The sequence below is a fragment of the Ostrinia nubilalis genome, chromosome Z (assembly GCF_963855985.1).
Source record: "Ostrinia nubilalis chromosome Z, ilOstNubi1.1, whole genome shotgun sequence".
NCBI classification, from domain to species: Eukaryota; Metazoa; Arthropoda; class Insecta; order Lepidoptera; family Crambidae; genus Ostrinia; species Ostrinia nubilalis.
In genome coordinates, this window is record NC_087119.1 from 1112635 (window position 1) to 1127792 (window position 15158).

Sequence of the window (15158 nt, forward strand, 5' to 3'; positions counted from 1 at the left end):
GTTACCGGATATTATCAATCATTTATTGGTCGGGCAACAAAAGTATAGGTGAATGAACTCTGATTATTTGATTACAGAACCTTTGCTTGTATGATGACCCCAACTCTCGTTGCGCGATCTACATGTAAATTATTTTGAATATTATTTATGAATGAATTGAAATAAAAAGGAATTTGATTTCTATCTGCAAATTCAAATAATTTTAATGACATGAAAATGGCAATGATCACTACCACAAACATAGTAACAGTAAAGAGGCTCCGAGTGAAACCTTTGCTACCGGACACTACCGGTGGTATATTGAAATTAATGAATTGGATGCTAAGGTCTCCAATCATGAATTTGAAAATGTAATTCCTTCAAGGAGTGAGGTATTTAAACAAAAAAATGCCAGAGTGAAGGCTTATATTATTTCAACTGTCACATTTTGTCAGTTTGATGTGTCCAGCGGACCGCCGCTGGCGCCATCTGTGGGAAGCTTCGTATATGGAATCCTTTATTGGGAAATCAAATAACTGATGCTTGAAAAATAAAATGATACATTTTTGTACGTAGGAAAATGTCACTGAGCTACGAGTGAGCTCATCATATTTTATTATTAAGTTTTTAATGAAATGAATTTTGTTTTTTTTTTCTGTGTATAAGTATTTTTAGATAATTCCTAAAGCTTATCTTATTTTCGAATCAGCCTGCTTTGTCTTCTGATAAGAATTCAATTATTAATTGATCCTAGCATCAATCTTTAGTACTAGGTATAACCGGTAGTACATGATTGGATACAGTTCTGAAATATTTTTTGTAATAAGATGGAATATTTTTTTTTCTCAAAACAAGTACATTTTTTTTATACCACATCATGTTAAAAGAATATAGGTTAATTACATACATACACTTACAAACAGTAATTTTGCGCTACCTTAATAAATAAATTCCTTGGACATTTTACACCATACTTATAGTCCCAAACAAAGCAAAGCTTGTACTATGGGTGCTAGACAACGGATTAACATACTTATATACTATAAATAAATACATTTTTAAATACTATATAGTATTTAAAAATGCGCTTCCCAAGTATTTTGAAACAGATATCAAACATTTTTGGGAATTATTAATCAAATCGATACTATTACGATTGAAACTAGTCGATTTTCGATATATCGTAGCATCACTAGTGACACGTCCACCCACCCTGTCAAACTTCCACGGAACGGAATCATTTCAGTTTTCACCGAAGTTCACTGTTGCGTACAAATTACTTTATATCCAAGGAGTTTTTGCAGCACAACGATTGTTCATTATCATCAAAAATGGTAAGTAAATAAGTGAATACTTTTTTGCATGTTCAGACAAGTGTATCTGTAGCGTACGCAAAGTGTGATAAGTGTAAGTTTCGGATTGTACACTGTTGTATGTCGGCGTCGAGTCGGTTTTAGTATTTAGGTTCCACGTTACCAATATGCGTTGGAAGTGCAGATGCGGTTTCCTAGTCGTGTACACCGAGATTTAGTTCACGTTTACAACATAGACATCTTGTGCTAGGCGTGTGCATTGAGTGAGAGGAGTACTGTCTACAAAAATATAAATGGTATTCATCAAATAGTAGAAGTCTATTACTCGTCTAAAACAATAATTGTAAAACCAATGTTTCTATTGACAAACGGTCCCTTGTGCTTACTCAATCCTTAAGTTTTTTTTACAAAATTAAATAATGTTCCTATGTACCAAGTATAGAACTACATTTCATCTTAATGTCATGTTACATAGGATTTTATTGATTTGAACAAGATTTTATAACATATTAAACAAACTACTATTACTAATCATGTTTTGCAAGATGCTCTTTGATTAATTTATAGAAAACTACCAAAGGAAGCTTAATACTATCTAAGTAGTCTAACTAGATTTTTTCTAATTTGGTGGTAGAACTGAGCATCTTTTTGTTCTTCCAGTTATTTTATTTCATTATATTATATTATTACCTTTGAATAGCATTGTATGCAATAAAGACTAAATCAACAATGTTTCCGCAGCCGTTGAGGTTGGATATCAAGAGGAAGTTGATGGCGAGGTCGGACCGCGTGAAATGCGTGGACCAGCACCCGACCGAGCCATGGCTTCTGTGCTCGCTGTACAACGGCGACGTCAACATCTGGAACACACAGACCAACACCCAAATCAAGAGATTTGAGGTAAGTGACTCTTGCTGTATGATGAAATAATCATGTAATAATTTTACACAACCATATTTTTTTGGTGCTGACCACACCCAGATCCACCACCCTTTAAATTTGTGAACGCCTAAACAATTTGCAGCTATTTATTTCATTCTTTTGTGGAAAAATAAACAGTTATAGGATTTAAAAACTACAGTGATTAGAATCTTATGTGAACATTTAGGTATGGACAAGGCTTTTCAGATACAAAAACAAGTGATTTTATTTTAGTGTTTGTATCTACTACTACATAAAGTATTGAGTATTGATGTTATAGGAAGATTGGATATCATAATTTGATAAAGTGTGGTATCAATTCAATAATGCATTTTTAAATGGTTTTCAGTTGTTAGAAAACAACTCAATATTATTATTTAGATAAATTCATTCTTTGTAGTACTGGGCTGTTTACAAACAGAATTTTAAGCTGAATCATAACTTTCTTATTGGAATTGCAATTTGAAGTGTTTATGTAATCTTTTTATGGTTAGAATTACTAGTGGGTTAGTATTGGACTAGGTTGATTGTTAATAAATATTAATTACTAGCTTTTGCCCGCGGCTTCACCTGCGTGAAATTTAGTTTGTCTCATATCGTCATAAATTATAGCCTATGTGTTATTCTGGGTTATAAACAATAATACTGTAAAGTTTCATCAAAATCAGTTCAGTAGTTTTTGCGTGAGAAAGAGTAACAAACATCCAGACATCCAAACTTTCGCATTTATAATATTAGTAGTATTATTTATTTGGGGTGGGGTCCATTGCTCTCCTAACATGCATTATACATATCTGCCAGTTTTGAAGTTTTATTCCATTTTGTTCACTGAAAGTCTACACTGAACACATTGATATTCATTTTTATCTGGCGGTCATCTATACAAATAAAAATGAATTGATGTTCGTTAGTCTGATTAAAACTCGAGAAAGGCTGGGCCGATTGAGCTGATATTGGGTTTTAAAATGTTTGTTGTAGTCCAGGGTAGGTCTAAACGGTGAGCAAATACGCGCGCGATAAACCCTTATTATTAGAGTTTTCTATGACAGACAAAATTCCACGCGGGCGAAGCCGCGGGCGGAAAGCTAGTATTAATTAAAATTGTAGAGATAGCATTATTTATTGCACAACAAATATGCTACAAAACTACTACTGCTTTTTGGCCATTTTGGGTGTTATAAACCAGGGTTTCCCAATTTTTTTTTGCCAAGGAACCCTAATTGATTATACTTTTCCTAGCGGAACCCCCGTACTACTCCGACCGTACGCCCTGCCCCTCCCTTGTGCGTAAACAAGTCGGTGCGAGCGAACAACGTCGGTCACGAAACGTGGGATAATATTTTTTACGGAACCCTTGCGGCCTTTCCACGGAACCCCAGGGTTCCGCGGACCACCATTCGGGAACCGCTGTTATAAACAATTTGACTCTGAACCTGGCGATGCTAAAGCATTGGATCTTGTAGGTATGCGACATCCCGGTCAGAGCGGCGAAGTTCGTGCCGCGCAAGAACTGGGTCATCACGGGCTCCGACGACATGCAGATCCGTGTGTTCAACTACAACACATTGGAGCGGGTGCACGCCTTCGAGGCTCACTCCGACTACGTCAGGTGCATCGCCGTGCACCCCACACAGCCTTACATCCTGACCAGCAGCGGTGAGTAGTGTAGATTTGCTTACATCCATATTCATAAACTATGCCTGCTTAAGTGAAGCAGCAATGCTATGCGAAGTCGAACGCACAGCGTTGATTAGAGCTCTGTGATTGGTTCACATTTAATTAAGTATTGTCTATGAATAGGTTTTTGGGACCCTGTGAGATCTCATAGTAATGTTTGTGAACGTTTGTTAGTCGTATACCTCGAAATCAAAAAATCCTTTTAGCTTTTCACCTATTCGCATTTCGCCGCGATATCAAAATTTCTGAATAGATTTTTATTCTTGTAGTATAATTTTTTATCGCTAATTACAATTTCAATTGTTCGTGTACAGACGACCTGCTGATCAAGCTATGGAACTGGGACCGCAACTGGGCGTGCCAGCAAGTGTTCGAGGGGCACACCCACTACGTTATGCAGATCGTGATCAACCCTAAAGACAACAACACCTTCGCGAGTGCCAGTCTTGACACCACCGTAAAGGCAAGTGCATTGAACACTATGATCTGGCCTCGTGTATTTTATAGATCTTTCCCGAATACTTGTTCTGGGGTTCAAGGCGAGAGTGAATAGCATTTGCAGGGCAGTTATTCACCATCCTAGAATAACAGGTGTGATTGTGGTCTGCTGCTGTGCTGCTTATAAATAATCTTTGGACAAGGATTCTTTTTCGAGGTGGATTCAATAACCCAGCTTTGAGGGCTAAGAACTTTTGCAGCTGCCGTACTTTAGGCTACCAGTGGACTTGTAAGTGGTGCCACAATCAGCAGACAAAAATATTTATACAGTTTTTATAACTTAGAAGCACTAACATGACCAACATGCCCTGTCGTCTATTGTCGTTGAGTTTATACGTGGCTGTTCGTAGAAGCTACCTAACATAGACTATTTTGTGTCCAGTTGCTTCCTGTATGGACTTATCCTGTGATGGTGTGCCTCGTTGGCAACAAAAGGTGTTTACGTTCTGTTTGTGCAGCTTCTTTCTTAGTGATGTACCAGTTTCAATTAGTAGCCCAATTGTCTCATCGATTCTAATGCTTCGCAAGGTGTAGTAGCCCAATGCTGTAAGTAATCTTTTTTTTATCCACAACGAGGCAGCTCTTGGCCTGTATCTCACCTGATGGTAAGTGACGATCAGGCCGAAGGTGAAAGCGAGCTTCACCCGGAATCCTCAACCACGGAGGCACTGGCTATCTTACTTCTAACTGCCGGAACACAATAATGCTGTTAACATTGTTGTTTTGGCGACAGACTTGGTAAGATGGTGGTAGCTAGCCAGGCGGACTTAAAACAAGCCCTGCCACCAACCAAATCGAACAGAAAAAACTGCCCCCACTGGGAATCGAACCCGGGACCTCTGCGTCTGAAGGTGGTCTTAGCACTAGACCACAGAGGCGGTTGCTCATCAAACTAACATGAATATTGTAAAACAGCTGTTGAGTTTCTGAATAAATAAATAAATAAAATCCTCGAAATCGATTCTAAACTGCTCCATCATCCACCAGGTGTGGCAGCTAGGCTCCTCCATCTCCAACTTCACGCTGGAGGGCCACGAGAAGGGCGTCAACTGCGTCGACTACTACCACGGCGGCGACAAGCCCTACCTCATCAGCGGCGCTGACGACCGCCTCGTCAAGATCTGGGACTACCAGAACAAGACCTGCGTGCAGACTTTGGAAGGTAAGACCCCAAGTTTCCGAAAAGAAGTTGGGCGGAGAGGTAAACGATATCCGATTGGTTATTCAGACACATCTCTTCTCTCCGCTTTGGTCACTAGTCACGATTGCTGAACTGTCCATCTAAGAGTTCTCATGGTGATCCAATGACACGCGTCCATTGTTGGCATGCAAAACAATATTTTGGACACGCCACCGAGAGTGAATGGGCACTTACAGGGCAGATATGTACCATCCTAGACTGCATCTCACTTAACACCAGGTGCGATTGCGGTCAAATACCTGCCTTGTCTAGCATAAAAAATATATATAAATATCATCATTTCAGTCATAGCACGTTCTATGCCTCCCCCAATCATTTGACTACACTGCACGGCACGTCTGGCTTCATTCAAAAATGTTTTGCCACACTAGTTCTAGAGTTTTCTCAACAACAGTTGATATTATTTTGTTGACGTGGCAACATTTTCCATCTGGAGTTCTTACCACTACAATTCCTGTGTAGACAGCATGATACCAACCGTAATTCTATTAACATTGTATACGTGATCTATTACAAAGTAAGCTTGCTTAGACACATTACTCTGGAGTTTTTTTTTGTCATCATTGGTCCCACCCACAGATCACAGAAACTAAAGGGAGATGTGAAAATGGGGCGGGGCCGGTGTCGCAGCAATATGCCCAAAAACAGAACACAATTTCTGCAGACGTCATAATGTAAACAGTTTACATTGCGTAGTACTAAAGATTATTTGAACGTTGAGTACTGATACCGCAGTGGATAATGAGCACATATTTTGATTACTTTGTGTCAATTTCTAATGCGTCACTGAGTTTCGAACTCAGCGCATTAGTTGGCGTCTCTCTATATCTCTATAAAAAAATAGCGTCCTAAAAAGGATTTAGGACGCTATTTGGATCAAATATGTAATTGCTCAATAATGAATAACAAATAAATAAATAAATAAATAAATAAATAAATATAGTCGCCCCCTCGTTCCCAGGTCACGCTCAGAACGTGTCGGCCGTGTCATTTCACCCGGAGTTGCCGATCCTGCTTACGGGCTCGGAGGACGGCACCATCCGCATCTGGCACGCCGGCACCTACCGCCTCGAGTCCTCGCTCAACTACGGCTTCGAGCGCGTGTGGACCATCTCTTCGATGCACGGCTCCAACAATGTTGCTATAGGGTGAGTGGGTTGTTTTGTTCTTGTTAGCACACACGGCAGCGTCCTAACGTAAGTGCAACCAACAAGTTTTATAGTCGTATGCTGCTAAGGCACCTACCGCCTCGAGTCCTCGCTTAACTACGGCTTCGAGCGCGTATGGACCATCTCCTCGATGCACGGCTCCAACAATGTTGCTATAGGGTGAGTGGGTTGTTTTGTTCTTGTTAGCACACACGGCAGCGGGGCATCCTAACGTAAGTGCAAGCAACAAGTTTTATAGTCGTATGCTGCTAAGGCACCTACCGCCTCGAGTCCTCGCTCAACTACGGCTTCGAGCGCGTGTGGACCATCTCTTCGATGCACGGCTCGAATAATGTTGCTATAGGGTGAGTGGGTTGTTTTGTTCTTGTTAGCACACACGGCAGCGGGGCATCCTAACGTAAGTGCAAGCAACAAGTTTTATAGTCGTATGCTGCTAAGGCACCTACCGCCTCGAGTCCTCGCTCAACTACGGCTTCGAGCGCGTGTGGACCATCTCTTCGATGCACGGCTCGAATAATGTTGCTATAGGGTGAGTGGGTTGTTTTGTTCTTGTTAGCACACACGGCAGCGGGGCATCCTAACGTAAGTGCAAGCAACAAGTTTTATAGTCGTATGCTGCTAAGGCACCTACCGCCTCGAGTCCTCGCTCAACTACGGCTTCGAGCGCGTGTGGACCATCTCCTCGATGCACGGCTCGAATAATGTTGCTATAGGGTGAGTGGGTTGTTTTGTTCTTGTTAACACACGGCAGCGGGGCATCCTAACGTAAGTGTAACCAACAAGTTTTATAGTTGTATGCTGCTAAGGCACCTACCGCCTCGAGTCCTCGCTCAACTACGGATTCGAGCGCGTGTGGACCATCTCCTAGATGCACGGCTCCAACAATGTTGCTATAGGGTGAGTGGGTTGTTTTGTTCTTGTTAGCACACACGCCAGCGGGGCATCCTAACGTAAGTGCAAGCAACAAGTTTTATAGTCGTATGCTGCTAAGGCACCTACCGTCTCGAGTCCTCGCTTAACTACGGCTTCGAGCGCGTGTGGACCATCTCTTCGATGCACGGCTCGAACAATGTTGCTATAGGGTGAGTGGGTTGTTTTGTTCTTATTAGCACACGCGGCAGCGAGGGCATCCTAACTTAAGTGAAAGCACGGCTCCAACAATGTTGCTATAGGGTGAGTGAGTGGGTTTATGTTTTGTTCTTATTAGCACACGCGGCAGCGAGGGCATCCTAACTTAAGTGAAAGCACGGCTCCAGCAATGTTGCTATAGGGTGAGTGAGTGGGTTTATGTTTTGTTCTTATTAGCACACACGGCAGCGAGGGCATCCTAACTTAAGTGAAAGCACGGCTCCAACAATGTTGCTATAGGGTGAGTGAGTGGGTTTATGTTTTGTTCTTGTTAGCTCACACGGCAGCGGGGCATCCTAACGTAAGTGCAATGATGAACATTGGAACAGAAGAATTCTCGAGTGGCGACTACGGGCCGGAATACGTGTGGGCAGGCTTCCCTGTCGGTGGACTGACGATCTGGCGAAGGTCGTGAAAAGCCCCAGGATGAGGGCAGCGCAGGACCTGTCATTATAGAGGCATTGGGTCATTGTAACAACTAGGTAGATCCCATGCCTAATGTTAGTGAGCCATATAGAGAGATATGATAATGACCATGGTTGACAATACCTACATTCTGATGCATATCCATTGACATATTTTTAGATAACTAATGCTGTGCCTTTCATGTATGTTATTGTGTCTTATAAACGCCCTTTGTTTGTTCCACCAGGTATGATGAGGGTACCATAATGATCAAGGTGGGCAGGGAAGAACCAGCTATCTCCATGGACGTCAACGGAGGCAAGATCATCTGGGCCAAGCACTGCGAGATGCAGCAAGTCAACTTGAAAGCCCTGCCTGAAGGTACGCAATAATTACCATCGGTCATTTAATCTCCATTGCAGGAGCACCTTCCCTAACTTACCAGAAGCAAATGAAAGATTTGGCTGACGCTTCTTTGCCTACGCTTGCTAGATTGGTTGAAGACTCATACTCAGTCTTTATCGAGATTTCGTGATTCGTGAGAATCAATTTATTCATCAAAAGGTTTAGTTGCTATGGCTATTAGATATAGTCGATTGTCTTATACCGACACGGCACACCTCAGTTAACCATAACTGCTGTATCTGATATACTCGAACTTGTTATGTATGTTCCAATAAAGTTATCTATCTAGCGATAAGACCTCCTAAAGGCCGTATCTTTTGTCTATTTCTTCTCTTTCTTTTCTGGTCTTGTGTGGTATACAATAAAGTGTGGTCTATCTATCTTCTTATGGGGCGTCCAGACTGGGCGAACGGGCTCGCGCGGCAAACTCGACATCACTCAAGAGCAGGGTGAGCAGGATGACCAGCGTGCCGCGCGAGCCCGTTCGCCCAGTCTGGACGCACCATTACACAGACACAGCTTATGACCGCAGTCTGTGGAGGAACACTATAATATGTGGTCGCGATCCTCATCAGTGAGGGACCGATGATTAAGAAGAAGAATTTGTCTTTGAAAGAATTGTATGATCTCAAAAAATAATTAGAATTTGTACTTACATTTATTAAAATAATTTAGATTAAGCTTAAGGCTTGGTATTTCTGCTAAAGTAGGTATTTCGCGCTGTCAAAATCTGCGCGCGCAATTGTTCGCCGAAAACAGCGCGCCAAAGAGCTCCCGCCACAATTTCCAGCTACACAGTATAGAAATACGCAGTTGGTTAGGTTAGGTTGACTTCCTTCCGTTCAAGCGTCACAATCACAGCACTTTCTAATACAAATTATATCCAAGTGATACAAATTAAAACAACTTTCAGAATTTTTGGGAATATATTTTAGAATCGAATAAATTAATATAAAATATAACTGCCAAAGTAAACACGGTTCAAAGAGGCGTGGCGTCACCCGACCTTCCGGAAGTTCCGCGTCGACCAAAATAATTTCAAGATTACGTCACCCGACCTATGGGAAGGTCATCGGGAGCTTGAGCGATTGGAAAAACATTTTATGATCAGTTACTCGTAGTAGCGATTATTTAGAGCTTGGATAATAAATTATAGTTGTTGCAATTCACGAAACTTTGCATGTGGTTAATTACATTAATCAGTACACGCATCAATTTTGTTCAGTCTTTTTGTTTATTAATAAATAAAAATATCATACTAAAATTGCATACATATTTGTTTGTATTGATCTGGGTGTTTTCTTTCCATAATTTATGTATAACGTATGTATCGAAAATCACTATGAGCATCACACGCGGTTATCTGCCGCAGGCACCCGCTCTGAGCACTCATGGGAGTTTATGGAGAGGTCGCTAGAGTTTGACTTTGAGCTTTGTTTATAGTCATTATGAAACAGCACTGTCTTGAATTCGAAAGGGTAATTTGACGGTGTTAGGGGAATTCTAGGAATAAATGCAGAGCCTCCTCATTAAGATTGAGACATTTTAATTTGAGATTTCACTTGACATTGATTGCAATCTGACATGGAGTTTTCAAACACTTGTAAAAATAAAAAGTAATTAAATCAAAAGCAGTAAGTATCTAGTATTGATATCAACTTCGAAGCAAATGACTCCCAAAATAACTTTCTACCCCTTTTACACGTTTGTCATGAATTATAATATTAAGGAATTGTTAAGCAAAATTTCAAGTAGATTGAACCAAAAAATCACTTTGTCCCATACAAACTTTGCCCCCTTTTTTCACCCCCTTCATTTCATGACCCCATTTCGGAAAATCGGATGCCTACGTCATACAAAGAACACACCTTCCAACTTTCAGGTCTCTACGATATCCGTCAGTCATTTAGGACAAAGCATTTTTATTAGTTGTCCAATACTCTATCGTTCCAGGTATGTCATTGACAGGAGGGCGCTACTATCTTAATGGGTTATTTATAAATGCTAAATAGTAAATATAAGTTTGGATTGTGAAATATCCTATCCTACTAATATTATGAAGGCGAAAGTTTGGATGTCTGGATGTCATGATGTCTGGATGTCTGGATGTTTGTTACTCTTTCACGCAAAAACTACTTAACGGATTTTGTTGAAACTTTACAGTATAATTGTTTATAACCCAGATTAACATATAAGCTAACTTATGATGATATGTGACAAATAAATAAGACGTGTCTAAAAAGCGCCATCTACCTATCGTCATTGGTTAAAATCTACAGCGCTGGACAAACTACTGTATGACGTTCGTAAATATTCATTCGGGGGAAGCCGTGAAACGCCATCTATGAACATGATATCTAACGGGAGTAAAACGAGGTCCACGCGAACGAAGTCGCGGGCGGCCGCTAGTTTATAATAGGTAGCTTTCCCTCCGCAACCTTATTGGTATTCCATGTATGTGTCTTTTAACTGATTTCTGTTAAACATTTCATGTAAAATTTGTCCAGTTATAACTCCATTTACATCTGCATCTGTAAACAAGGGTTCATGTTCTCCAGCCCAGATGCCGAGTAAACAGAATCGTCTTTCAGTGACGTGCAGCTGCCCCTATATTTGACCCACTGACCTAATATTTTATTATTTATTGGTATCAGTGTGCTCTTCTAAAGAGTGTAAGACGATTGTATGTAGGTACTATTAAAATGTAATTTTAACTCATTGGTTTTGTCTCATATTTGAGGAATGTACTATGTATCATGAGTAGAGTCTTCGTTTAAAAGGATGCGAACCATTTAAATTTCAATAGGTAGACAAAATTGATAATTCTTAATTATCAAACATTTTAGCTTTCTCCAGTAACACTGATATTATTATACTGTGACTCATCAAAGTCATCATTGTCAAAAATATTGACAAATCGCGAACTGTCACGTCCAACAAACTGACACGCGTCCGTCCTCCGTAAGCGCCACCGCGCGACTGATTGAGATTGTCCAAGCCGTCATGGACGATTTTTTCCACATTTTTTAACATAGTAACTAAATAAGACGCAATATAAAAATTTCATCCGTTAAAAGCCCTTAAGTTATTTTTGAACTTTAGTTTAGTAAAAGATTTAGAATCTCAAATCGCTTATTTTAAAAATAAAACCATAAATAGAAAACAAATAGAGGTAACTTTGGGAATTTATTCTATCGAGTCAACTTCATCAAATCGTGTTTCCATCCGTTAATAGCCCTAGAAAATATCCTCAACTATGCCCAATAAAAATTTTAGCCTTTAATTTTACTGTTTAGTACCTCAAAAATGAAAAATGAAAACCTCATTTTCGCCATTTTCTCTGCTACCCGGCCTTAATTAATATTATGTATAATGTTGCAATGCCCTCACAGGGCTCATGTTCTGGGACTATTTTATTTTAATGCCTTGTTTGTACCACATGAAGCAATAAAGATATTATGATTATGATTATGATTATTACATCTTCAACACAATAGTGTCCACTGTTGCGTACTTTACTGATGTCTCGAAACCACTTGTGGTCTAAACTGAATAAATATTTTTGATTTTGTTTTTTGATTTTTTTAACTTCATTCAGGCACAGAAATAAAAGACGGCGAGCGCGTGCCAGTGGTTGCCAGGGACATGGGATCCTGCGAGATCTACCCTCAGACGATTGCGCACAACCCGAACGGGCGCTTCGTGGTCGTCTGCGGCGACGGCGAGTACATCATTTACACCGCCATGGCGCTCCGGAATAAGGCCTTCGGGACCGCACAGGAGTTTGTGTGGGCACTCGACAGCTCAGAGTATGCGACCCTCGAGAGCTCCAATACGATCAGGGTGTTCAAGAACTTCAGGGAAAGGAAGAGCTTCCGCCCTGAGTATGGCGCTGAAGGTGAGTTGGAGACGTCATAATCATATTCGTTCGTTCGTTTCAGCCAAATGACGTCCACTGATGGACAAAGGCCTCCTCCAAGGTTTTCCATAATGACCGGTCCTGCGCTGCCCGCATCCAGGCTCTTCCCGCGACCTTTACCAGATCGTCGGTCCACCTAGCAGGAGGCCTGCCCACGCTACGTCTTCCAGCCCGTGGTCGCCACTCAAGAACTTTTCTGCCCCAACGGCCATCGTCTCTACAATCATATTCATCCATGTATAAAAAGGGTGATTAAATATGTAATTTTTATCAGACTACGGCAAAGCCAAAAGGAAGGGTTATTGCTTAACCTACTAATCTGGCACTTGCATTTATGAAAGTGAATGATTGCATAGTATTTTTTTTATTCTTCGTGGTGTTCCTAGGTTCCTGTTATTGATGCTTGACACAATTTTTGTTATCATATTTTTGAGAGTTGAGAGTGAATTTGACACCCTTAGGCTGAGTTGCACCATCTAACTTTAACCGTAACTATGACGATAACCGGTGATTTTTGTATGGAGTTTGACAGATTTTTGACGTTTGTGAAAGTTAAACTAGGATGGTGCAACCCAGCATTAGTTTTAATAATGAATGTATCAAACTGCTGCAGTCATTATGTTACTCCAACAAATCTTTGATATATTTATATTGTGCTTTTCAGGCATCTTTGGTGGATTCATGCTGGGTGTGAAATCGATTAGCGGTATGGCTTTCTCCTTCTACGACTGGGAGAACCTGGAACTGATCAGACGGTAATTATTGTTGTCTTTTATTGCTATTTACAGTTATTTCATGTTGTATGTTGTGTGTTTGCAAAATAACGTGTTTGCTGTGCGTTATCAATTTGAAGTCGCTAAGTTCGAGAGGTCACTAAGAAAATGTATCGTAGAGAATGGACGAGATCGTATGTATGAACAAGTAACTTACAATACTATAACATGAACCGAACCACAGCTTGCTTTGCGAATTGCAGTTTTATGCTCATGCGGTAACCAATTAACACATGTTTTTTTAAGTACTAGCTGGTGCCCGCGACTTTTTCCACGATAAGTAATTCGAGTAGACTACTCCTTCGTTCAAATTTACCTATTTTGAAAACTTGCAGAGAAAACACAAAATCTGACATTGTAATAATACAAATACGAGTACATACAAGATTAATTTTATGATCAGATCGTTTCTTTGACCGTAAAGTTCTCAGGTTCAATTCCTGGATCGAATTTACAAAACGATTTATTCGATGACAACAATTTAATTATCTTTGTCACGTACTTCGTGAAATTGGTATAGTCCATTGATTTAATGCAATGATAGTGTGTATTCTGACCTATTTTACAACGAATTGATAAGAAATAATATTGCTCTGCTCTACTTGGTTGCTTTGCTTGGTTTACTGTTACGATAAGGCTTGTGCTCATTGTGCTCGTGCATTTTTAGTTCATAAGGGGGAAAAAGACAGTTTCAGTTTATATCATAAAGAAAATTTGCATTTTGACTAGTAAAAAGTTAGTTTTCTATACAGTTTAATTTCGAACTCATCCTATGTTCTTCTGATTAATTTCGTTGCGGGTCCAATGACAGTTTAACTTTCCGCCGGGACAAACTTGACCTTCATTGGTTGGGTTTTTGTGGCGGTCAAAGTGTAGATCCTGGCTACACAGGAGTTGCAGTGGTGGGAACGAGAGGTGGGAATAGTCCCGTTCTATACAGTTTCTGAATCGACGTTTTTAAATAAAGTCCCACGGATTTCCATAACGACCGGTACTGTGCTATCCAGGTGTTTTCCGCGACCTTTACTAGACCGTTGGTCCACCAAGTGGGAGATCTGCTTACATTACGTCTTTCGGGCCGTCGTAGCCACTCGAACACGTTTCTGCCCCAACACATGCTCTACGAGCTAAATGCCCCGCCCACAGCCACTTAGGTTCATGGCAATTCTGCGGGCTATGTAAACAACAACAAAAATGGCAGAATGGTGAATCAGTTTTGGAAACAAAGTCGCGGGCATCTGATAGAAGTCTAAAACACAACATTGCCAAATCATGTTACCTTTTATATCACGCAATCTACTAAGTTTAAAATTAATTTTGCCAAAGTATATCGCACACGTAGTTCTAAGCGAAGTTTTATGTCACTAGCGAAATCACATTGTCTGATCATTCTTGTGTCGTTTTACATATTAAGTTTAATTACTCTGTCATCCGCTGAACTATTTTGGTGACTTCACTCTTAACACAAGCATATTATTATGTTTAGCTAAGCTTGATGAGTTAAAAGGACTATTAATAGTATAGTAATGCAATGTAAAATGCTAATATTTTTTCAAAAATAGTAATTTTCTATGTTACCTATCCATATTTTTTTACTATCCACAACGAAGATGCTCTTTTACATGTTACCTGATGGAAAGTGACTATATCACGAAAAATAGCTTTCTATGTTACCTATCCATATTTTTTTTACTATCCACAACGAAGAAGCTCTTGGTTTACCTCTTACCTAATGGAAAGTGATTATATCACGAAAAATAGTAGCTTTCT

General features: G+C 40.2%; 1 protein-coding gene across 4 annotated transcripts in view; it reads left to right on the forward strand.

Moving 5' to 3' along the window:
* The first annotated feature begins 1186 nt into the window (after positions 1-1186).
* Positions 1187-15158, forward strand: part of LOC135086779 (coatomer subunit beta') — a 40586-nt gene continuing 26614 nt past the window's right edge. For 2 of the 4 annotated variants that reach the window (XM_063981569.1, XM_063981570.1), the window contains exons 1-9: positions 1187-1313; positions 2034-2192; positions 3677-3869; positions 4205-4353; positions 5376-5550; positions 6551-6737; positions 8539-8672; positions 12295-12594; positions 13280-13370. In XM_063981569.1, the coding sequence (XP_063837639.1) occupies positions 1311-1313; positions 2034-2192; positions 3677-3869; positions 4205-4353; positions 5376-5550; positions 6551-6737; positions 8539-8672; positions 12295-12594; positions 13280-13370 (1391 nt within the window). In that variant the 5' untranslated portion in view covers positions 1187-1310. Of the gene's footprint in view, positions 1314-2021; positions 2193-3676; positions 3870-4204; positions 4354-5375; positions 5551-6550; positions 6738-8538; positions 8673-12294; positions 12595-13279; positions 13371-15158 lie in introns of those variants that run through there. The other 2 variants (XM_063981566.1, XM_063981568.1) reach the window with 1 other exon arrangement.